Below are 23,077 nucleotides of genomic sequence, written 5' to 3' on the forward strand. Positions count from 1 at the left end.
CCCATGGGACGCATGGGGGGGGGATGCTCCATGTGATGGGGCCCACTAGGCTCAGCCTCCTTGCATGATTCCCAGTGCTGGGACCAGGCAGGGGACAGGGGAATGATGTCCTAGCTCCAGAGGGACCTACCGAGCATATCTGGGGCAGCCCTGGCTGAGGGTGACAGGTTCATGCTGCCATGCAATGAGATCACTCTCAAGCCCTCTCCTACGCTTTGGGGTTTGTTTTTCCAAGTTCCTTCCCCAGCTTGAGGATGACAAGGCTTTGGCAAAGGCTGCTTCATGATGTGCTCCCTTCTTTACCTGTCTCTGGACTTGGATGGAAGGGAAAACAGCAACAAATCCCCTTTACCCACATAAGCCCACCCGAAGCCCCCAGCCTGCAGCCAGGGGCACTGGCAGAGGGCACCTAGATTGAACCATCGCTCCCGAAATAGATCCGTCTCAGAGGGCAAAAGGCGAATGGAATGAAAAATAAGTTACTATTTTTGAAGCCTGGCTCCAGTTGTTATGGCAACGAAAGCCTCACAAAATCCTGCAGGGGAACGGCTCCAGCCCCATACCCCGAGCCCACAGATCTTTACATGCTGCTTTGTAGGTTTAATCAAGGCTTCCTAGCAATTAGCACCTTATCTTGCGAAACGCATTGCTTTTTGCTATGTAGATCTCGCACGGACCATCCAAGGGCTACAGGCAGGATGAAAGCAAACCCTCTTCAGGCTGAAGAAGGGCATAAGTGACACAGTGAATGCATCGCTTCTGGTTTTCAGAAAATATTGGGGAAAAAAAAGACTATTGAAAATAGATTTTAAAGTGGTGCATAAAGCCTATACTGAATGATTGCTCATTATGAGGAATTCTGAGATGCTGGGGTGCCCCAAGCGCGGTGATTTTTGTTAACGGCACCAACACGGAGGTCAGGAAACCTCCCCGAAAACACGTGAGACCTCAAGTTGTGCAGGTCCCGCAGCTGGGGACACCCGGGGGCTGGGTCCCGGCAGGATCATGGCATTAACCCGCATCTGATGGGAATAACCCCGATGTGATGGGAGCAGACGCACTCTGAGCACTCTGATGGTGGCACTGCGTTCACCGCAGCGGTTCCCAGGAGGTTCCGCTGCCCTCCTGCAATAGGCACCGTCGCTGTGGAGGGGCAGATGGGCTGAGGGACACGGGACGGGGGGTCCGTGTGGAACCCCCGCCCCGCTGCCAGAGCGCGATCCCTGTGCCGTCCCATCGCTGAGCCCTGAGGACCTCCCGCGGCACGGAGCAGAACTGCAGGGCTCGGGCAGCGCCGTCCGCGCCCCGCGGCGCGGTGACAACCACGTGGCCGCGGGGACACCGCCACCTCCACCGGCCGTCTCCCATCCGCTCGCCGACCCTCCCGCTCCCTGCTTAGCTTTAGAACATTCCCACCCTCCTTCTTCCAACCGAGTTCGGCGCCACCGCTCGAGCGCCTGCGCGGCTCCGCCCACGCCGTGGGGTGAGCGCATGCGCGGTGGCAGGACGGTGGCCGCGAGGGTTGACGCTGCAGAGGAGCGCATGCGCAGCCATGGGGCGGGGGCGGGACGGCGCCTGCGCGGGGCCTCTCCGCTGCCCGCAGCGTAAACAAGGCGCTGGCGGCGATGAGGAGGCCGCGGGCGTGCGGAGCGGACCGGGACCGCCGGGCGTGAGCTGCGCTGCCTGCTGGAGGCGTCCCCCCGCCGGACGGGGGTGGCTGAGGGCTGTCCCGCCATGAACTTGGCCGGGCAGAGCGGTGACGCCGGCAGCGGCCATCTGCTCTTCGCCAACTTCAACCAGGACAACACGTAAGGGGGCGGCGCCGGCCTGGGGGGCTGAGAGGCCTGGGGGGGGCTGAGAGGCATCGGGGGCCTGGGGGTACCTGGGACGGATGAGAGGCCCGTGGGGGCCGAGCGGCTCTGAGATGAAGGGGGGCTCTGAAGTGGGACCTCGAGCACCTGTCTGTTTTAGGGGCTGCCCAAGCTGTGCTTGCAGCCTATTGCCTCCTCTATCCCTGGGATGCTGCCCTGGGCAGCTTGGCCTTCGCTTTGCCCTTGGGATGAGGAGGGGGGGGTTGTGTACTCCTCGATGACGCCCAACCTGCAGGAGGGACCCAAATCTTCCAGGAGATTATAGCCCAAAAGCTCACTGCAGTCTTTTCATCCAGCTCTTATTTTCTTGTGCTGTGTGAAGCAGCACACCCTAAGTGAGAAGGTGCTTTTATGAGCCCATCCTTCTGGTTTTGGAAAGAAGACTTTTCTCATACGATCCTTGAACTTCCATTTGTTTTCTGTAGTTGATTTAAATTCTGTAAAGGGTCAGATCTTGCTATGCATCCTGCAATTATTGGTAATTGCTGTATATTTAGATCAGGGGAAGTTAATTTTACATGGAGTATTGAAGAGCGGTATCTTTCAGTTCAAGAAATGCTGTTGGTTGGAGTTGGAGCACTAATGAAGGATCTGACTGTTTTAAATACTTAGGAAATGAAACTGGTGGGAATTAACTGAAAGAGCCTGTGAAAGGAGGAGTTTTTTTTTTTTTTAGGAAGTGAGTAAGAGGAAATGACTTCAGGTTGGCATCACTGAATGCAATCTGTGAGGTTTTGTTTTGTTTTTTTTTTTAAACAACTTGCTTGGCTCTCTCTCAGTAACTTTAACACTTTTCCTCGTATATTGTAGCATGTGGGAATTTTGAAGGCAAGAAGACTGCTTATGGCAGCTGCCAGGACTGAGGAGAAGGGTCACATCCATGAAGGAAATACTCTGAAGCTTTTGCACGTTTTGCTGGGGGTGGTGGGGTGGAGATGAAGAAGCGGACCTGGATAGACTGAGGCAGGAGAACTTGCAAGTGACTGGGTGGTGGGAGAGAGTCTCCTGTGCATTTGCAAGTAAATTGTTATCCATTCAGTGTATTGATTCACACCAAAGACTTCTGCAACTATTTATCATCAAGTACTATACAGACCTTGCTCTGTCATTGTGCATATAAAGCATGCCCACGTTGTGCTCAGATACCATCCATTTTTTACCCATTACCAGATGAAACAAGTCATAGTAAGTGGGAAATCTGTCACCTGTTTCTGTTGTAATTTATAAAGGTCATTATATAAGTTCTTGAAGTTAAGCTGTGCTGTCCAGGTTGATGATCTAAAAGCTTTACTATTTCTCCTTCCTTAAAGCAGCTGCCTGTCTTCAGTTGCACCTTAGCTGTATGTCAATGAGCTGTGACCAAAAAAAAAATATTTTCTGGTAGTATCTGTAAGGCTTAACAACAACTTTGGGAGTAGTTTCTAGCTGAAGCACTTGTTTGATTTGCTGTGTGACCCAGATAACCAAGTTGCATTCTAGTTCTTAAGCTGAGTACAACTTAGCGATTATGAGTTTATTAAAAAGTTTTTTATTTTTTCTATGGGTTTTTTTTCTGTTTATGATATCTGTTAATTTCTTGTTTGAATTGAGAAGCAAGAGGTCAGCTGTCTGGGTTTATTGACATGCTCCTCTAGACATCTAGAAGATTACCATTTACCAGGTGAGGAGAGCTGAAGAGCTCTTATTAGGGATGAATTACACTTTCCTATGCTGGGCCTTAGAAAGCTTTCTTATTTAAAACTTGCATTGCAAGTAAAAAGTCCTTTTTGATACAGGCAGTGTGAGCAAACGCAGTTCTTACAGCCAGCATGTGAAAGACAAGCTTTGTTTATATCCTTCCAGTCAGCAAAGCTCGCATCATGTTTTAAGGTGTGCTTCAGCAATTAGAAAAACTGCCAGCAGACAAAGCTGGGAAATAAATTACGTGAGTGCTTTGTCTTTATGTTAAAGCTTTTACCTGCAGCAGAGTGCCGGTTCCACGCATGCTCTAGTTTGTCCGGCTTACCTGGGCAGCAGTGCCAATTGCTGCTCGTGAGGAAAAGATACTTGGGTCTTGATGGTAAGAATAGGTGTATTTCTAGTCTTTGTGGGAGGTTTGGTAATTAATGATTGCCTCCTGTGGGAAGGAGATGTGCCTAGTGATGGTTTCTCTTGAGAAATTGGATTGCTGGTACTGAAAAGACTGTTGTCAATATAAATGTTGCTGCAGCTTTTTCCAGTTGTCCCAATTCCTGGTGACTTTCCTCTAACTTGATTTTAGCTTTTTTTTTTTTCAGTCTTTTGTTAATGTTCGTTTGTGGATGCTGTGTGCAGTGATGCTGTTTTGTCTCTTGAAATAGCATCTGTATTATTACAAGAGCTGTCTTGCTTATTTATTCCTTATTTCCCTAAGCTTTATTTACATGAGGGTTTGGGGTTGTTGGCAGAGACTGGAACAGCCTGAAAACACTCCACCTATAAAGCAGCACAAGCAGGTGGTTTGTGGCTTCTCTTTGATATAATATATTTTCATTAAATAAGAACACAGAGAAGGTCATTTTCAGATGATGTTAGCGTGCTTGTTTGGCCCTGGCCCTTCTCCCCTGTGAATCAGTCATTGCACAACTCGGCCTGACTGGCGTTTTCTGACCAAGAGGCAGAAGCTCCAGCTTGCAGATAAGTGAGCTGACCGACCAGGAGTCAGAACCGAGCAGCAGGAGGCTGTCAGTGAACGTGGTGCTAGGTATGTTTTAGTAGCTGCAAATCTTTAATGACAGGTGCTCAATAAGAGAACCATTTAAGTGCTCGTGAGCACTGGTTGTGTTCCCTCTGGGAGAACTGCTGTATGGCACGTTTCCTTTATGAAGTTAAAAGCTTGTGAGAGTTTGTGGGGGGAGCTTGATTTTTTTTTTTTTTTTGTTAGAGTATCCGTGCCTACTCTTGGTGGAAGTGAGTAGCTCTTAAACTTTGAGATCTCCAAGTTTTGCTTTTCATACACCAATAAAATAGGTAAAGCTCTCAGCCTCTAAATTATTACACGAATGTTCCTAGAGAAACACCTATGGAAGAACATAATATTGAACTTAAATGGTCTTCAGGTTCTGTTTACAAATTTTGTATAGGTAACTTAGCAAATAACAGAAGTCAGCAAACTTCAGAGAAGCTTCAATTGCCTTTTAAAAATAAGTGATTAAGTGACAACACTTGAAAACAAAACAGTCATGGTAGTTTTGAATACACTGCTAATGAAAGGACAAAACAAAGCCTTGCATTTGGGTTTCTAATGAAAGCATCAGGAAGCCTTGCTTGCAAGGTCTCTGCCTTCCTTATATGTGGAGTTTCACGTGGCAGGTATCAGTCCATGTTCTCGCTGATTAAATTCTGCTCTCTTTTCCCTGGATAAATCACCTTGATTCTACATTCTGAGTAAATATGTATAGTTTTGAAGTTGTGGAATATGCTTCTTGTAGGAGAAGCTGTGCTATGATTCCCTTACCACGTGTTGCTGGGATCTCTGTATTAAAGCTGTCTTCTCTTGATTCTGTTGTTGAACTGCTTGTGGTAAGAGCACTGAGGGCTGGGCACTGAGCATTCACTTCTCTGCCTCTCTTTCTCCTAGGTTCAGGTGTCACTTGTGGTTCTTGAGGACAGGAGAGATCTTTATGCTAAGGAGGCTTTAAAGCTAAATTGAAAAGGAAAGAAGAGGGCAGAGAGAGAGAGATCAGGTAGCTCTCATATTCAGGAGAGAGCTGAGAGAAGCAATTGCTTGTTGAGCTACTTGCTGTTATTGCAGTGGAGATAGCAGCTGGGGTGGGCTTGCTTAATGATTCTGGGTGAGAGAAGCTGTCCCACAGTGTGTGTTTGCACAGGAATTCGGCCTGAGAGCAGCAATGTGAGCTTGGATTCTGAACTTTGTTGTCCCAGCCTATTACTGCACATTAAGTGATGGGCAAGGGCAGTCTTCTTTGTAGCAGATTTAAATTTGTGGTAATTCCTTTTCTAATGTAAGAGCAATGTGAATATCTATAGGTTTTTAGTGCTGCTGATAAAATCCTTTGAGTGTATGAGTTTTCTGCATTTAACTCTTACTGAAATACCAACACTGCTGACCTTTCTATTAAGATGTGTCCAGAAGACATTGCAGCTTGGATTTTGGCAGACATCTGGGAGGTGAAAACAAAGCCAAGGGAGCTTTTCCAGTAATTCTGTCAGTGTTCCATTTCTTTGTTTATTTTCCCCCTCTTCATCATAAGCCTTTGTTCACAAACTGTTTTCTCCTTAGAAATTTACATTGGATTTGAAATGAATTGGAGCATTAGTATAATGAGACTGTATCGTAATTAAACCTCCTTTCATTAACTAGTTATTTAAAATAGTAATGACTTCTGGAGTCGTGTTTGTACTGCAAGTCCTCTATGATAATGGAAAAGGCGAAACCGGTTTTCTTTCTTCTGTATTCATACTAAGGGAGCAAAAGAAAAACCTGTACCAATTCCTAACCCATGTGAAAAAACTTGTTCTAAAAGATCCAGAGATGGAACCAGCTGATTGCCCACTCCAGGTGAGTGCCCTTCCAGGGAATGTCAGCATCTCGAAAGGAGCGTGTGAAGTATTTCAACGCACTGGTTGCTTGATGAGGTTAGTTTTAATTATTTATGACAGCTGCTCTCAAAAATGCTTTCAAGATTGATGTAGTCTTGAATCAAACTACACTATTATCTTTAGGGGGGTAAAAAAAAGTGGGTAAACACAGTTTCATATATCACAGCTACGTTGGTAATTTCTCTACCGAGTGGCAACCTTGATGGTGAAATAGCTCAGTGTACAATTGAAGGCTCGTGATAGAGTCTGCCCACTGTAGGCTGAAAGAACACCTGTGTGTGGCATGATGTTAGGAGAAAAAAGGCAATTTTTTTGGATATTGATCTTTTTTTTTTTCAATTCCGGTCTCTCATCGGCTTTTGAAAATCGGTAATAATAAAGCATAACAGCCACACTGTTAAAGGAGCTTCTGGTGATAAACTGCGGTATCTTCTTGTTGGCTGCTGCCCATTTGAGCACTAGTTGAATGGCTTATTGATCATATTTCTTCCCATATGGCAGCACATTTTCAGGAGGTGAGGTAATTTTGCCTAGATACTTGCTTTGTGGGATTTGGTCATTTAGATAGCTATCGAGTGTCTTAAGGGCTTAAGAGTAATGTTGGTGTGATGGAAGATGGGGGATTCAAGTCATTATGATGATACGAGTATAAATTAGCCTAGTGGATTCTCTTATTACATAGAAAAGACCTTTTACCAGTAGTTTTATAACAAGTAATTTGAGAGTGACTTAAAAAAAAAAAAAAAAGCCCTTCAAAACCAAAAATGCTGCTCTAGAAGAGAAATGGTTGGTTTTGTAGCTAGGCTTGTATACCAAAATGAGCTTAATTGTACTGACGTGAGCTGAAACTTTGTATGCAAGTGTTTTGTGACTTCTTCATGGCTTTGATCCAGAAAGAAGCAACAAAAAGCAGTTGCTATGGGTGGAAAGATCTGTTCTATGCCTTCTTCCTTTTGGTTTCTACTCAGTCAAATGGTTTCTAGCATGGATACAACTCAGCCACTGCTTAAGGCTTACTTAGATGAAGTATAGGTGGTCAGCAGGACAAGAGAAATGGGCTTGCTTTCAGTGATACTGTCACTGAAACAGTGATACAGCAATATTAGCATGCTCTTTGGCAAAATGGAGTTCTCACTGAGGGACTCATGCTGTGTCTTTCGTGGATTTCTTTTATATTGCAAGGAGTCTTGTGACTCCATTTATTTTTAGCTGAGTTGAATGCTCGTCTGCCTTCGTGATGTGGCAGTTTTCATGTCATTCTGCATTACCCTTTCTTTTGAGGGATACAATGAAAAAGGTTATGCTTTAGCTTCTCTTAGAAACATGAAATTATTTGGTCTGCGACACTGGGATTTTCATTGAGTTGTACAAAAGTCAGGAAAAACAATGAAGTCTTCAGCAAATAATGAGATGCCGTCTGCTGAACGTACCAATTCTGCTTGAAATGAAATTAAATCTAGTATTTCTGGAGTGGCTTAGAAGAGCAGCAGCAAAATTTGGTTTTATAGCTTCTCTGTCTCCAAGCCTAATATCTTTTTTCTTTTTTTAATATCATGGTTATTGCATCTTGAGAGGCTTATTTCTCTTGCCTAGATGGCAAATCTTTTAATTTGAGGGTTTCGGTCTTCTTAAATATAATTTCTTAAGCAGACTGTTCCAGCTGTATTGTTTTCCTAGCAGAGGACGTCATACCGTCATGCAGAAGTTGGTTTGGTAGCTTGGAGTCTTAATTCTGGAGCATAAGCAGTTTCAGGAATGGGTTTTAGTTTTCTGGGGACCTTGAATTCTATAAAGGACTGGCTTTGGAAACATGACAGAGAATACAGGAAAAAAACAAAGTCTAGAAATCCGTGTTGTGTTCTAAATGCAAAACTCTCAGTGCAAAGCATCTTGCAGGGTTCAGGAGGGCAGTTTGGTGTGGGGTGACAGGATTGGGTCTGAGCCTTGTGTTGAACAGCTTCCACAGCTCAGCACATTGAAATGCATCATGATCTGCATTCATCCGTATGTTTCCATGTGTCCTGACAGTAATAAATGTATGAACTGTAAGCACAGTAATACACTTCCGTACAGCTGTATTTACTGTTAATTTTCTTTTGCTGCTTTGGTGTATGAGGAGCTGCAAGATGAGCCTAAAGGTTTTTCTGGCTCAAAATGTAATACCTGTCTTTACTGGAAAAGCAATCGGTCTGTGAGCCAAGTGTGAAAATGGAGCAATGGTGGAAAGAGCGGTTTGTCATTCATCCTTAGTGTTCTACTGGTGTTGAAATCTGTTTAACATCAGTGACTAGCGTTTTTGAGAGCGCCTCTGATCAAAGATTCAGCACGAGTATTTGTACAACTGAGACCTGACGGTGTTCTCTGGAAATGCTAGAGTATCATCAAGTAAAACCCGAGAAAATTGGCAGTATTTAATTCCTTTTCATTTTTTTTTATATGAAAGCTCTCTTGGGGTGCTTGGGTTAGGTTACAGTATAAAGAGCAAAAAATCCCCAGACAGCCTCAGCTCAAAAGGTCTTGTAGGTCACCTCTCATGATAAGGAAATGATGGCATTGGTTTGTGTTACATTATTCAAGTCATCTTTCCTCCGCACTGAAGCTCTTCGTTTCTGTGGAATTGGAGAAATGATCCGTATCCATTGGGCAGTGGGCTGTAAGTTGTGAATGGTAATCTCATCAAATGTGAAGTAGGACTCCACACCTGGGGTAATTCTGAAGCTCTTCGGCCTTTTAAGAGCTCAGGAAATCATCTGTGTATGATGGCTTTTCTTGGTCAGACTTTTTTATTACTTTTCTTACTGGGTTAACCCAAGGTGTAAGATGTGGTAAGAATCTCCCCAAGGGTAATTCACAGCTGATGTCATTTATGTTCTTGATGGACTTGGTTTCTTTTTCAGATCCCTTGCAGTTGGCAGTAAATCAGGCTACAAATTCTTCTCTCTTTCTTCTGTGGACAAATTAGAGCAGATCTATGAATGCAGTGAGTATCTTTTTTTTATTATTTGTATTTTTAATTCCATTGGCTGACTTCAGGAAGAATAAGACTGTTCCATTTTTTTCACAGGTTGTTTGAAAACAATGAGTGGAACCTTAAGTGTATGATGAAATAACACACAAATACAAAACGATTGATTGCTGTCAGGGTAAACCTGTGTCAGTGTTATACATTTAAACTTGGGAGGTAGGCTGTGAAATTTGGTAACAGCCGAGATAACTTTGCTTTTCTAATTTTACGCCCAGTAGCCAGGTAACAGTATTTGGGTATGAAGAAAACTCTGCTTGTTCAGGAGCGTTTGGGGTCTTTATGCTGGCTCTTGGGGCAAGCAACCACTCTTATAGTTTTATCAAAAAATCCAAAGCCTTAGTTATCTTTTTTTTTTAATCCTAATCTTTGCTGTGAAACACAATAGCTGCAGCTTTACTCTTTCAAAAGGCTGAATTATCTAAGTTCCAGTAACTTTTCGGTACGGATCACAGTTATCTCACACGTGTGAGGTAAGATGGAGGTAGGCCTGGAGGAGAAGTGGTAACCCCTGCTTTGCCAACTTTCTTCCTCTCTTTCAGATTGTTATAAGGGTTTGCTTTGCAGGGGGTTGGACTCAGTGATCTCTAGAGATCCCTTCCAACCCCTACCGTTCTGTGATTCAGTGAATGCTGTGCACGAGCAATCCTTGCTTTCTTGTAAGCCGCGTGCAGGCAGATAGTGCCAATAGCCATGATGTCAGCATGAACACAAGAATCCTAGTGTATCATGCTGCACAACAGGATTGTCTTGGGACTCCATTCCCCAAGTGACCTGACCCTGTGTCATCGTAAATTTGGAAATGGTGTGTGATTCACATCGCCTATTATCTGCGGTTACGGCCCGCTTCGGTATACAGTCAATGGAAAGAAGTAATTGTGACGTTTAAATTAGGCACTTGTGGTCAGATGAATTGTGTTGCAGCTACATCTGCCTGCTTGAGTCATGGTCTGGTTGTACTGGTTAATGGGTGACTTGAATTCCATTTTATGCTGTTGAAATTAGGTACCTGACTTCTGTAGTATGTTAGGCACTTACAGTATCTGGCCTGATACGACCCGAAGAGACTCAGTGAAGAGGACTCCTGTTACATGAGACACTGAATCAGCATACTGAGAGAGATTGAGCTGAACTTTGCAGAACTATCTGAAGGTAGTCCTTGAAAGCAAAAGTACAGATAGGATAAAGTGCTTTATTCAGAATCTTGCAATGAAGCAGCTGGGATTAGAATTTAGACCTGCTGATTCAAGTCCTGTCTTCAGACTGTTCTGGGCTGCCTGCGTTAGCTTAACCTTTCATATTAAAAATTTTCCTCTGTGACCATTAAGTCTGTAAATATGGAGGACAGAATGCAGGATGGCTTTTAATAGAAAATCTGGTGGTTTGACCTGTGTTAGCCAGTCTGACTTGGCCTCTGCTCACACAGCACGCAATATCTGCTCATCTAAATATGGTTTTTTTATATGCAGTTAAATAGTTTTCTGTCTTGGGCTTGCCAACAGTACCTGTTTAAAACTGTAACCCCGGCATGGGGGTGGGTGGGCTTTTCTGGTACCTCCCTCCAGGAAGGGAAGGTATTTTGAGCCCTCTCCATCACACATGGCCCCTGCCTCCAGCTTAGTTTGTACATGGTTCTAAAGACTGTGTCATTTTTGGGTGAGCACCTCTCTCTCTTTGGGTGTTCTGCAAGTTCTTACGTAGATGTCTGAGGTAAATTACAGCATATATTCTGGCTGTCCCTTATTTGGTGGGACAACTGAGAAGAATGGGAGGCTTCTTTGTCCCCATTACTGACTTGACCGTGACTGTGCAGATCACCCAACTCCCTGCTCAGCTGATCCCTCTATAAAAAATACGTATTGTACTGGAGGGTTCTCTAAGGCTTAATGAATGTTTAGAACTTCTTTATGCACCTGCATTAAAAATGGAATAAAAGCACATCTGATCGTAATCTAGCTGGTTCTAACCAGCTCTTGTCTGTGCTGATGAAACTGTAATTCTGTTATGTATTTGCTTGTTCTTCACTGCTGATGCTTAAATCATTGGGCAGCTTGTTGTTTTTACTGTATTTTCAATCTGAGTTGCTGGTAGTACTCACTTGTATTCTCTCCTTTCCACTATACGAATAGGAAAAAAACCAAACTGATTAACAGCATGGCTATAGGACTTAACTGGTTCTATGAAAAATGTGATTAATTCGGGTCAGCTGGATGTAGGATGTGCAGTATATCCCAGTACTTCTTCTGAGTGATTGCTCATTAGGAAGCATTAATGACTTGGCAGCTGTGAAGAGACTTTCATCGTTTCTTCCTGTTAGGAGAAGACAAAGGAACAGGGTGCATCCTGTATTTTTGAAGTGAATTTAGTTAAAGACTGTCACAAAGCTATCCTCTGGAATGGTTACTTGTATTATTGTATAGGAAGTCTCCTTGTGGTAACAATCTGAGAATGTTTGTACTTTTTAGGCACTTTCATTTTTGGAAGTTTGTTGTTTTGCTTTTTCCCCTCGCCCTGGCAGCTGGATTCCTGATGGCGTTCTTCCCAGCTGGCTAATCAGCATCAGCACAGGGTAGGACAGCGTTTCTTCATTTGATCTCTGCTGCTGTTCCTGCTCTGAAATACCAGTTCTCCTGCCTTCCTGGGAGCAAAACAAGTCCCAGCAGCTGCCTTAACACAGTTGCCCTTGGATGGGGAAAGAAGCTGAGTATTCCCTCCCCAGCCTCAAGGAGTGGGGGGCAGTCAGGTTGTGGTTTGTGCACCAGTCCTCCCTGGCTCTTCAGAAAGGATGCCATTATTGTGGAGGGCTCCGGGCTTGGATGAAAAGCTGATAACCTGCACTGTAAAATAGTTGAAAGCCGTTTGTGTTACTTTTTCTGCATCTAGAAGTCTATGCATGTGGTTATTGAAGCGGATTTTTGTATTCATCTTTTTCATGCATTGCGTTGCGTGTGGCATCTGGAAAATGAAGAAGAATTCCTTGAAAACAAACTCGTTTCTAAAACGCATTATCCCTTTTGCAAAAGTGAGGAAATTGAATTTTCAAAGCCTCTGTGAACAGTTTTGTCTTCTCTGGAAAAATACCATCTTGCTTATTAGATTTGGATAAAAGTCAATTATGTTGCACGAGGACTGAAAATGCTCATTATAAACCCCCTTCTTTTCTACAGGGAGGCTCTTGCTTTCTTGCTCTTGTTCTCATGTACAGAATTAAATATTTTCACTTCTTTTTCTTGAAATAACTGCCCGAGGAAAGCACTTTCAAAGCAGATATGTCACACAGTGATAGCATTGTAATGCACTGAGAATGTTAGAATGTATTTTTTTTCTTTCTCATGGAATTCCTGTCATTGGTGATGAGAACAGTGCCAATTGTTTGATAAGCCTTTCGCTCAAAACAGAGGCCTTCAGAAATAAGTTGGCTGTTTTGTTTCGTCTTCTGGCAGTTCTGTCATTTAAAACATGTTTAGCATTGACCTAATCCAGATTCCCATTTCTGAAACGTGTGGTCGTTTCCATGGATCAATGCCAGAGGCTCACGTCGCTTGTCTTGATTCCTTCCTGTAATGGAAGGGGAGATGCAGCCAGCAGCTGTGGGAGAGCTGCGGGACGGGGAGAACTCCTGCTTTTTCTTGACATGGAATAGCTTTTGATTCATTCTGCTTTAGTGTCAAAAGCATGTGTGCAGCTAGCTGTGTTTCAGAGCGCAGTTAATCTAGCACGGGAGCAGGCTGTCTTCTGTGACTGTCGAGTGCCCAAAGTGCCCCCATATTGTTTTGAAGTGTCTTTCTGTTGATTGCTTAAAAGCTGCTGTGAAGACTATGTCCAGTGGGTGCTTGAGTCAAAACCTCATGAGAAGGAGAAAAAGAAGTGCCAGGGTAACTACGGGTGGGATTTGGACTCCTACCAGTTTGGTTTGGTACAGCAGATGCTCTGGAAGTACTTCTTTGCTGGAGATCTGGGGCTCTGCTCCGCTTTCATCCCCAGATTTTCAATGATAACTTGGGCTCCTCCTTTGTCTCCAAGTGCTCTCATAGTAGAACATGTGACAAAATTAAAGAAGTTTTATGGCTATGCATGCATCCTGTGATTTGGGAATTCCTATATACATTGGTTTTAGGTAGTATCAGGTGAAAGGTGTTGTTTATTTAAAAAAAAAAATAAATAAATCAGGGGCTAAAACAGTGTTAGGACAAATGAGTTTACGAGCTTCTTTGCATAATCTTTTTCTTTTCCTTTCATGGAGAAATGTGCAGACATTGCATTAGAGGAAAGAGAACAACAACGAAAACACTTTTGCTTTCCTAGATTTCTGCAGAGAGAACAAAATCCTAAGTTTCTGGAATTTGACAACTTGATTTTTTTTGTCTCCTTGGGATTTTTTTTTCTGTTGGATCTTGTGCACAACTGGGAGCAGACGTTATTTTTTTCAAGCACGAACTTGCACTGTGCTTGGAGGGGGAAAAAAAGGTATTTATAAATGATATTCACCGTGTAGATTTTCTGCTTTAGAAACCTGCCCTTCATCCTACGTTAACTCAATCATTGTGCCCGAACGTCTGTGTTCTTAAACTGTATTATGTTGGACAGCATTTCCTCTTAGTGCACATCATTCTCCTTCCCTGAAATCTCCCTCTGTGTTTTGTTTCCCCTCCCTCGCTGTGGTTCCTCAGCTGACACTGAAGATGTGTGCATCGTGGAGAGGCTGTTCTCCAGCAGTCTGGTGGCCATAGTCAGCCTTAAAGCTCCGCGCAAGCTGAAAGTTTGTCACTTTAAGAAGGGGACAGAGATTTGCAACTACAGTTACTCCAACACCATCTTGGCTGTCAAACTCAATAGACAGGTGAGTAATAATTTTAGTGACAAGAAGAGGGCTTGCAGAGCTTATTCCAGCAGTTTCTCTGGTGGGTGGCTTTTCCTTTGGTGACAGAATTGCTATTTGAAATTTATTTTTGTTTCCAACTGTAGCTTCCATGAAATGTGATGGCATATGAGTAACCCTATTTGGTTAAGAATTTCTGGTTCTGCGTTTATATATTTTGCTGGAATGTCTTGAGCCGGCTGGTCTGACCTCATTGCTGACTCCGCTTGGAGCAGTGGGTTGGACTGGACACCTACCAGGGTCCCTTTCATGTTTAGCATCACAAGATGATTCCAACTGAAAATACATGAGGACAGCAATTTCTACTCAGGCCAAAACATCAAGTTGTTTTTAATATTTTTTAAATACAGTTTGAATTCTTCAAATGCTATCACTGATCTGGTGAAGTTTTTAAGTTAGGTGCTTGTAGTAGTAAGTCATTGGTAGGTTCTTCTGCAAATACTGTTTTCAGTCTTCAACCAGTTCATTCAGAGTGGAGGAAATAGCATCTGAATGAGGAGATCTTCTTAGTGTCCATCTCTGTCCTCAAAATCAGGTGAGAGGCAATCAGATTCCTGCTTAAAATTGTAAGGGAAACAGTGACTGATTTTATTTCTGACACGGTGAGGTAGCATTAAGCGGGTACGGTCTTGTTAAACAGTTGTCCAGGTACAGTCACCAAAGGGCAAATGAGGCACTGAAGAAGCTAATTGTTTTTAAAGTACCTCACAAATGAGTATGAATAAGCAATAGGCGCTGTAAACGGGTTTTAAAAGTCTTATATATTTTTCTTTCTAGACAAAGCAGGAAGTGTGGCCCACATGTGAATTGGCCTCTAGAGGGAGGGAAATACACATGGGCAGGCAGAGAATAAGAATGAAGTAGGTGTAGATAAAGATTTCTGGCTTGCTGACTCAATCTAGCAGGGTAAATCATTTTCAGTTAAATCAGTTTACAGTGGCATGGTTGAGGGAAGTCAAGTATGCTGGTCAGTTCAGTGACTGAGAGTAGCATTGCTCTGTTGAAGTCTTGTCCAGCTGTACCTTGTATGTCTTCTGTCAGACTCGTGTCTTCCCATCAGGTCGGTACAAACTTCTGAGCTGGAAGTTACCGACTGCATTTGGATGCTATTTTTTTTTTTTAGAATCAATAACTTCATATAAACTCTCTTTTCATATCACTTATCACTGTGTAATCTGTCCCATGTCTAGAGGCTGATAGTATGTCTGGAAGAGTCTCTCTATATACACAATATACGAGACATGAAGGTATTACATACAATCAGGGAGACTCCACCCAATCCTGCAGGTAAGCGTGTTGTTAAACTACCTTGAACTGCCTCCTCTGTATTCTAGTCTCCTCATGCAGATGTGTTGGAATATTAGAAAGAAGCAATAGAGGTGCTTACCAGCTAGATCTCTCCAGCACTTGGTACAAATAAAAGCTATGTCTAGTTAATGCTTTAGGAGTTTCTTCTTCTATCAGTTAGCATAGCTCTGACAGTATTTCACTTTCTCTTAAACTTCATTAGTAATGATGTTAAACAGATGTTCTTGCAGATTGACTCTTGAGATTTCTGACCCTTGTTTTGCGTCTCTTGATACCTTGTTAGAATGATTTGAGTTGATGTGTGCAGGATTTGAGTGTGGAGTCAGAAAGCTTTGCCATTTAAGTTTTGGAATTTGTTTCTTTCTAACTCTGGCTTGTTGGTTTTGTTTTTCATTTTGTTGATTTTTATTTCTGAATACCTTTTAGGGTTGTGTGCTTTATCGATAAACAATGACAACTGCTATCTGGCCTATCCAGGGAGTGCAACTATTGGAGAAGTACAGGTCTTTGACACCATCAATCTGGTAAGGGTCTTTGTGAAGGCTGTTTTCCTTTCTAAAGATGCAGTTTTTGGAAATGACTTGAATTGCTCAGAGAAGAATTACTGGACATTCAGGTCCAGCAGTATCATTTATACCTAGGCATTATAGAATGTCGACAAAGGGAATTAAGACCACTGAGGAGAGTTGGGCAAATAGATGGAGTAGAAGTACAGTTACTTCTAGTAGAGTTGTCTTAAGTAGCTTTCTACTGCTTGTATTCTCTATGCATATGCTTCAGTAGTTTTGTGTATTTTCACTCAGCAGTTACAGAAACAGTTATTGAAGTTGTTGTCCATAAATAAGGCTCATGTTTGCCTTGAATGCTCTTACACGCAAAGTTTTAAGCTGTGAACATGTAGCATTTAATGTCTGCTGTACTAAGCTTCTGTTTTATTGATTCACTCCTGCAGAGAGCTGCTAATATGATCCCAGCTCATGACAGTCCCTTGGCTGCTTTGGCTTTTGATGCAAGTGGTACTAAACTTGCCACTGCCTCAGAAAAGGTAAGGTGTCTTTTTATTGACTCGCCTGCAATGATAAACTTACGTGGTCTGAAACAAATCTCATTTTTAAGTGTGTGCAATTCTGTTGGCAAGTGCCAAAAAAGAAGGCCTAGAGTTATAACAACAAGTCCTGAGTTAAGAACTGTTAATTATAGTTGATGTAACTTCCAAGCTGTGAAGTGTTGGATAATAAGTTTATTTAAATAAGTGCTTTTTAATCTGGCTGTAATCAGGGCAGTCCTCTAAGCGTTTCTGCTGTTAGTGCAGGATACTTACTAGAAATCAAATCGTACTGCTTTGATGCTATCTTCCTAATGAAAACCACACGGTTAAGTCAGAAGAGAGAATTGTCTTGCCTGGTTTGGGCACATAATGACAAATGGTCTGTCTGAACTGTATAATTTCAAAAGCATGAAGTCAGTATAAAGGTGTAACATGATTGCACCTGATAAAGGCAGAAGGAAATCCAGATGAGTATACTTATGAGTAATGTGGTGGTTTTCATGATCAAATGTAATAAGAGGAGCTGTTCTTGATGCGCAGCTTGTACTCTACATTAGCAGCTCCCACCTTGTGTTTGAAGAATGGAGAAACAACATCCTACAAACAAGCTCCATAAATATTTCATGCTAGTATGTGGTGTGCATCAGCTGTGCTAAGTTAACAGCAAAATGGTTTGTTGTTCTTTGCTCACCAGAGCTAATATACAGTGTGAGAACATGAAATGATAATAAAAGATGACTTCTTTTCCTTCCCAGGGGACAGTGATAAGAGTGTTTTCCATTCCAGAGGGACAGAAACTCTTTGAATTCCGGCGGGGAGTGAAGAGGTAAAGCTTATCCAGGCTAGTTATCTGATGCTCGTTCTTTACAGTAGATCTCCAGTGTGCTCTGCAGTTGAGCTAGCTTCCCAGTTATTGCCTGTTGTCATATTCCTCCATCCCTGCCTGTATGCTTACCACATTTTCAGTTTGAATGTCTTCCAAATTCCCTCCGTAAGACTCGACTGTTCTACAAATCAATCCTGTCAGAATTTTACTCCCTCTTGCGTTTTAAAAATTCATTGGCAAGGAAACTTGTTTCAAGTGGATCACAGCTTGTAAGATACAATATATTCTTAAGGCAAATGGAAGCAATACATCTAATTTTCTCCGTCTCTTAAACCCTGCTTGTGCCGTGGCCATTGAAAGTCATTTTGACACTGTACCATAGTTTGTGGTGGTAGTAACTCCGTAGCTCTACAGTAGTTTACGTAGAGGTAAGACTGAGTGGTTCCTAGTTTGGGCCCCCCATATCTGGTATTTGTCAGAGTTAAATGTCATTGAAAATGTTATTAAGGGGACTCTTGCTTTTGAACAACTTCAAGAAGCTATTGGGGAATTCAGAATGCTTTACTATGCAAGTATTCTTTTTTTCTTATTATTTACAAAGCAGTGTTGACTGAGAAATCTCTTTAATTAAGCCAGTCACTTTGGGTACGTTGCAAGTCACCCGCAATCTCTGACAGAAGAAAAGGAGCATGTGATTTTACTGTACAGCCACACTTCCTTCTGGCTGTGGCAGTGCATCTCATGTGAAAGCTATGGAGCTTCTTAGTGGTGAATGTACAGAAAGACTCCTACCTGCCAGCGTGGAGAAGAAATATTCTCATTTAAGTCAATTCCCATGAGTCACTTAGCACTAGCTTTTTCCTATACCAGATGCTGTTGCATTAGAATGTCAAAAATAATGCCGTGGTGTTTTTTCCTTTGTATGTCTTCCCACTAGGTGCGTGAGCATCTGTTCATTGGCTTTCAGCATGGATGGCATGTTTCTGTCTGCATCCAGTAACACAGAGACAGTGCACATCTTCAAACTTGAGACTGTGAAAGAAAAGTAAGTTTCAGAGGTGCCCTAGACTTCTCAAGAAAATAAAACAGGATGAGCTCTTCCAAGAGTGAACAGACCTCATTTGAACAGCCCTGTAAAGTAAAGGGGATGGCAAATCAGTTATGAATCAGCAGCTGTACCTGATCTACATACTGTTCTTGTAATTAATAGGATAAGTATTGCTGCCAAAGAGGAATTGGGCATCCTTGGCAGAGGAATGTGAGGGTGATTTGTTTTTATTTACGTTTCTTTCACCTCTGACATCCATAAGGATAGCTCTGTCTCAGCAGTACCTTCCAGCTGCCTTCATGATTCTGAAAGGTGCCATGCTGTAAAATGCTCCTGTTAACGATTTGAGAAGACAGTCTTATTTGTATCTTTTGTTGGAGGCAGTGGTTTGGTTATTGATTAAACAGGTGAATAATATCTTGAAGTGTAGTGCTTTACTTTTGTATAACAACCGTTATGAAATGCAGCTGTATAAACAGCAGTATCAATTTACAATAGAACATGCTTTAGCAACAGGCCCAGGGTATTAGAGGACATACTGTGCCCTGCAGTGTAAATTGAGTGCGTTGAGTTCTCAAGGCTGTCAGTAATCTCAGAAGAAAAACAAGTAACTGCTTAATCTCTTTCAAGATGAAAAGAGATTCTGAAATGTTGACGCACCTATTTCCCCGACTTGAAGTCAAAGTTGGACACATCTTTCTCGTTTCTTCCAAATCTTAGACCTCAGGAAGAGCCTACAACTTGGACGGGTTACTTTGGAAAAGTGCTGATGGCCTCAACAAGCTATCTGCCCTCTCAAGTAACAGAAATGTTCAACCAGGGTAGAGCCTTTGCTACGGTCCGCCTGCCGTTCTGTGGGCACAAAAATATCTGTGCACTTGCCACGTGAGTAAAGAAATGGAGCTTGCATTCATCACCCACTGGGTTGCCACAGAGAGCTACGAAAAAGCAGACACTGTAGGGTATGCTTCATCTCCAGCAGAGTAGGTAGTACACAGAGGAATGGATCACTGCAGTGCTTTCAAGGCCTCTTCTGGTTTAGGAGCTGTGTGTTGGAGCTAATGTCTCATGGTCCTGTGAGAGACAGAAGGACAATATTTGGATAAGCAACAGACTATTTAAGTGTTGTTTAAAGATGTCTTTTAATTCTGAAAGAGGTCTGTTGAGAACAGATCCGTGGGCTTAAGGCATTTACTTTGCAGCAAAGTAAAGCAATTTGGACTAACGGTTAAAGAAGTCCTTGAAAGCAAGTCCATGTTATTCTTGTCTCTAAAGCAGCATAGCGTTCATTAGAGTTAATTTTGAGAACTAAATAGATTTTTTTTTTGTCTCCAAAGGCAGGACCCATTTGGCACATCTACCAAAGCAATAAGCTGAACAGCAATAAACTTTATTTTATGGGGATTCTGTAGTTTGTATGCTTAATTTGCTTCATGCCTGTGTTTGTCTCCTCTGATCTCAAAGCACCCTTTAAGCAGTAATTAAACTTTGCAACACTTCTGAAGTAAGTAAATACTTCTCCAGAGACAAATGCTCTAACCTGTTGCCCAAAGCTGATGACAGGGTGGTAACTTCTCAGTTTGCTTTCCTGGGTTATGTACAAATTGCTTGATTCCCAGGGCATCCTGTTAGCCCCACGGAGCGGTTATGCCTTATTTTTGCACAGTTGTTTCCTAGGTGTTCTGTGTGTGCAACTGTTAGCAATACTGCATATCTAGTAGAAGCAAGTGTGGAAAATAACGGCTTAAAATCACAGGAGAAGAGGAGAGGGTGCTGATATGAAACTCGAGCTCTTATTAATCTCCTCTGAACCTTCCTAGAATTCAGAAGATCCCTCGTTTATTGGTGGGAGCTGCTGATGGGTATCTCTACATGTACAACCTAGACCCCCAGGAAGGAGGAGAGTGCACACTAATGAAGCAGCACAAGTAAGTTCACATCAGTGGAGGACTACTGCCTTTTCTTTCTTCACAAAATTCAGTTTGTTCTTAAACTTAGTTCCATGCTGCAGAGGTCTAACTTAGAACAGCTCTTTTTTGTTTTAAACCAGCTTTTTATCAGACCTCTGACACAAATGTGTAACTTCAGAATCCCCTTGTGCCATCCTTCCTAGGATCTTCTACACTAAGCACCGCTTTACCAGCAGAAACTTAACACTGTCCAATTGCACTGAAGAATCAATTGCTGTTAGCTGTGTGATCCAATTTCCTCTTTCCCTGCAGTTTGAGTTAAGTTACTTTGACAAGAACCTGAAACATCTGACACCATTCTCTTCATCAATAAATCAAGTAGCTACAGAAATGAGAAAGCGTTACTCTATAGAGGGAAATCTGGCCTATGCAGTTTTATCTGTATTCTTTCTCTAGGTTGTCCTTATTAAAATTCTTTGCATGTAGACCAGCCAAATACTGTTTTGTAGCAGTACTGTAGAATTCTTAAGGAAGCATGACAAGGCCTTGTTGTTTTTTCTATGATTCGAAGGGAACAGATAGGGTAATGTAATTGCTTTACTTGCATGATCAGTCATAAAATTAAATCATGACGGGATGCTATGGTTTTACATATCCCTTGCATTATGACAGAAGCACATGGAATTGGAAATGATAACTGCCATCCCTGAAGAGACCACATCCTTCCTGTTAGGTTCTTGTGTATCTAATGAGACATTCTTGTGTAGCTGTCAGCTAAAGCTGTCTTACGTCTAGGCAGATCACCTCTCCAACTAATGTTTCTCTTCTTGGTAGGCTGGATGGCAGCATGGAGCCAGCCAACGAGATCCTAGAGTCTGCGTCCCACGACCGGCCCTTGGTAGCGCAGACATACAGTGCCGCTGTGTCTAAAGGTACATATGTGCCTTCCTCACCCACAAGGCATGGTAAGGAGAAGGCTGGAAATGGGGCAGAGAGTGCCTCTGCATGTTGCTTCACTCTAGATGGCTGCGTGAGCTCACCTGCTTCAACGCTGAGCTTTTCATAACGATGAGTGTGATGTGAAGCGCTGGTGAGTGGTAGGAAAAGAGCACTTGCAACGTACAGTGGATTTCTATAGATGGACCACTCATCTTTGCTAGTTTCTGGGTAGAGCATTGTCTTGAATTGCATTCAATTACTTTAATAATAGTTGCAATACTTGTCAAATGGTTCTTGAGATGCTGTAACGCAGTCGTTTCATGAAGGAGTTCTGAACCCAGGCCTCCAGCAAAGCACCTGAATTTATAGCACTTCTTTTTTTTGTGATGCTAAGTGTTCCTGTAGTTCCTTATGGCAGTTGTGACCTTTTAGCCCGATTTGCTGCTCTGTTAAGTTGAGAGGATGAGAATTTAGTTTATGCTGGAGTTCCCAAGTGAGTAGAGCTTGTGTATATGGCTCTTAGCATCTTTGTATAGCACTCGGGTTAATGTTTCAACTGCGGAGGAAGCGTAGTCTGCGCATACAGCATCAGTGCTGCAATTGCAGCTGTAATGGATGGGTAGAGAGTATAAAAACATCAACTGGCCCGAAGCAACAATATACATTGCACATGTGCAGAGTAATCACAGACTGCTCTTGGCTTGGAGAAACATGGTCATGATGAAGGCAAACATAGGGTGGCAGTGAAACTGTTGCAAATAACGTCTGGTACTTCAGCTGGAATCGCTGCTTTGTTGGATCCAAGCCGCAGTCTGTGCTGCTGATCATCAACCTACTTCTCCCTTTCCCTGCAGCTTATACGGAGGACCTGGGAGCTGTGGGTGGAGCTTGCCTGGAAGACGAAACCAACTCACTCAGATTGGATGAAGACAGTGAGCATCCCCCCATGATCCTTCGGACAGATTAAACTTTGACCTGTGAACTCACTCCTGAAGCAGAGAACACTGGCTTGATGTTTCTTGAGGAATCTCGTGTTAATGCTGCTATGAACTTTGACATGAGTTGGGAGAGAGGATGACAGACTCTTACAGTTTTAAGTCGTAGCTGTAGTTCTAATTCTATACCATTGGAAAAATATATGGTTTTCAATTCAGTGGCTTTTAATCTTGCTTATCTATTTTAGCTGTGTTTTTTGTTGTTTTTTTTTTCATTGCCAAAACCTGCTGTTTGTGCAGCCCTCGGAGCCTACTAGCTTTGCATGCGTTCATGTGCCAAGCAAGCATAGGAGGGGGAGAGAGAGAGAAGCCACTTTATAACAAACTCAAGTTTGTATTTTTTTTATATATGTATATAATACTTAGCTTATATGAGGAAGGAGCAGAGAAGTGGTTTTGGAAGCTGAGACTAGTTCTGCACTGACAAAGGTCCAAATGGTTTCCTGTGCATGGGCTTGCAGGCATACCTAGTGACTGACATGCAACCTTTCAAACGCAACAGCCTGTTTTTTGGGTTCTCCCTCCCCTTTCCTGGACCATTTTGTTAATTAAAATTCCTTCTGAATGTTGTGTATTCGTGGGAGTGTTCTGTTTGTTGGCATTGAAAACTGGAAATGTTTCCCTGCGTAAGGATATAGAATCTAGAAAGT

The 23,077-nt window shown here is 42.7% G+C and overlaps 1 protein-coding gene across 3 annotated transcripts; it reads left to right on the forward strand.

Moving 5' to 3' along the window:
* On the forward strand, window positions 1,550-22,997 carry WIPI2 (WD repeat domain, phosphoinositide interacting 2). Of its 3 annotated transcripts, none has more exons than XM_021412282.1 (12): window positions 1,550-1,808; window positions 9,350-9,432; window positions 14,145-14,314; window positions 15,544-15,640; window positions 16,088-16,185; window positions 16,614-16,706; window positions 17,465-17,535; window positions 18,473-18,580; window positions 19,304-19,468; window positions 20,404-20,511; window positions 21,328-21,458; window positions 22,287-22,997. In XM_021412282.1, the coding sequence occupies exons 1-12, from the start codon at window positions 1,735-1,737 to the stop codon at window positions 22,397-22,399; spliced, it is 1,311 nt and encodes a 436-aa protein (XP_021267957.1). In that variant the 5' UTR covers window positions 1,550-1,734; the 3' UTR covers window positions 22,400-22,997. The 3 variants fall into 3 exon arrangements, with proteins under 3 accessions (XP_021267957.1, XP_021267958.1, XP_021267959.1); XM_021412283.1 differs by having other exon boundaries at window positions 21,328-21,425; XM_021412284.1 differs by lacking the exon at window positions 9,350-9,432 and having other exon boundaries at window positions 1,551-1,808.

The sequence above is a fragment of the Numida meleagris genome, chromosome 13 (genome assembly GCF_002078875.1).
Source record: "Numida meleagris isolate 19003 breed g44 Domestic line chromosome 13, NumMel1.0, whole genome shotgun sequence".
Classification (NCBI taxonomy): Eukaryota; Metazoa; Chordata; class Aves; order Galliformes; family Numididae; genus Numida; species Numida meleagris.

Coding starts and splice junctions, on each gene's coding strand:
- WIPI2 (XM_021412282.1), top strand. CDS start 1,735: ATGAACTTGGCCGGGCAGAGCGGTGACGCCGGCAGCGGCCATCTGCTC. Junction 9,433..14,144: donor AGAGCAGATCTATGAATGCA/GTGAGTATCTTT, acceptor GTGGTTCCTCAG/CTGACACTGAAGATGTGTGC. Junction 21,459..22,286: donor TTCCTCACCCACAAGGCATG/GTAAGGAGAAGG, acceptor CTTTCCCTGCAG/CTTATACGGAGGACCTGGGA.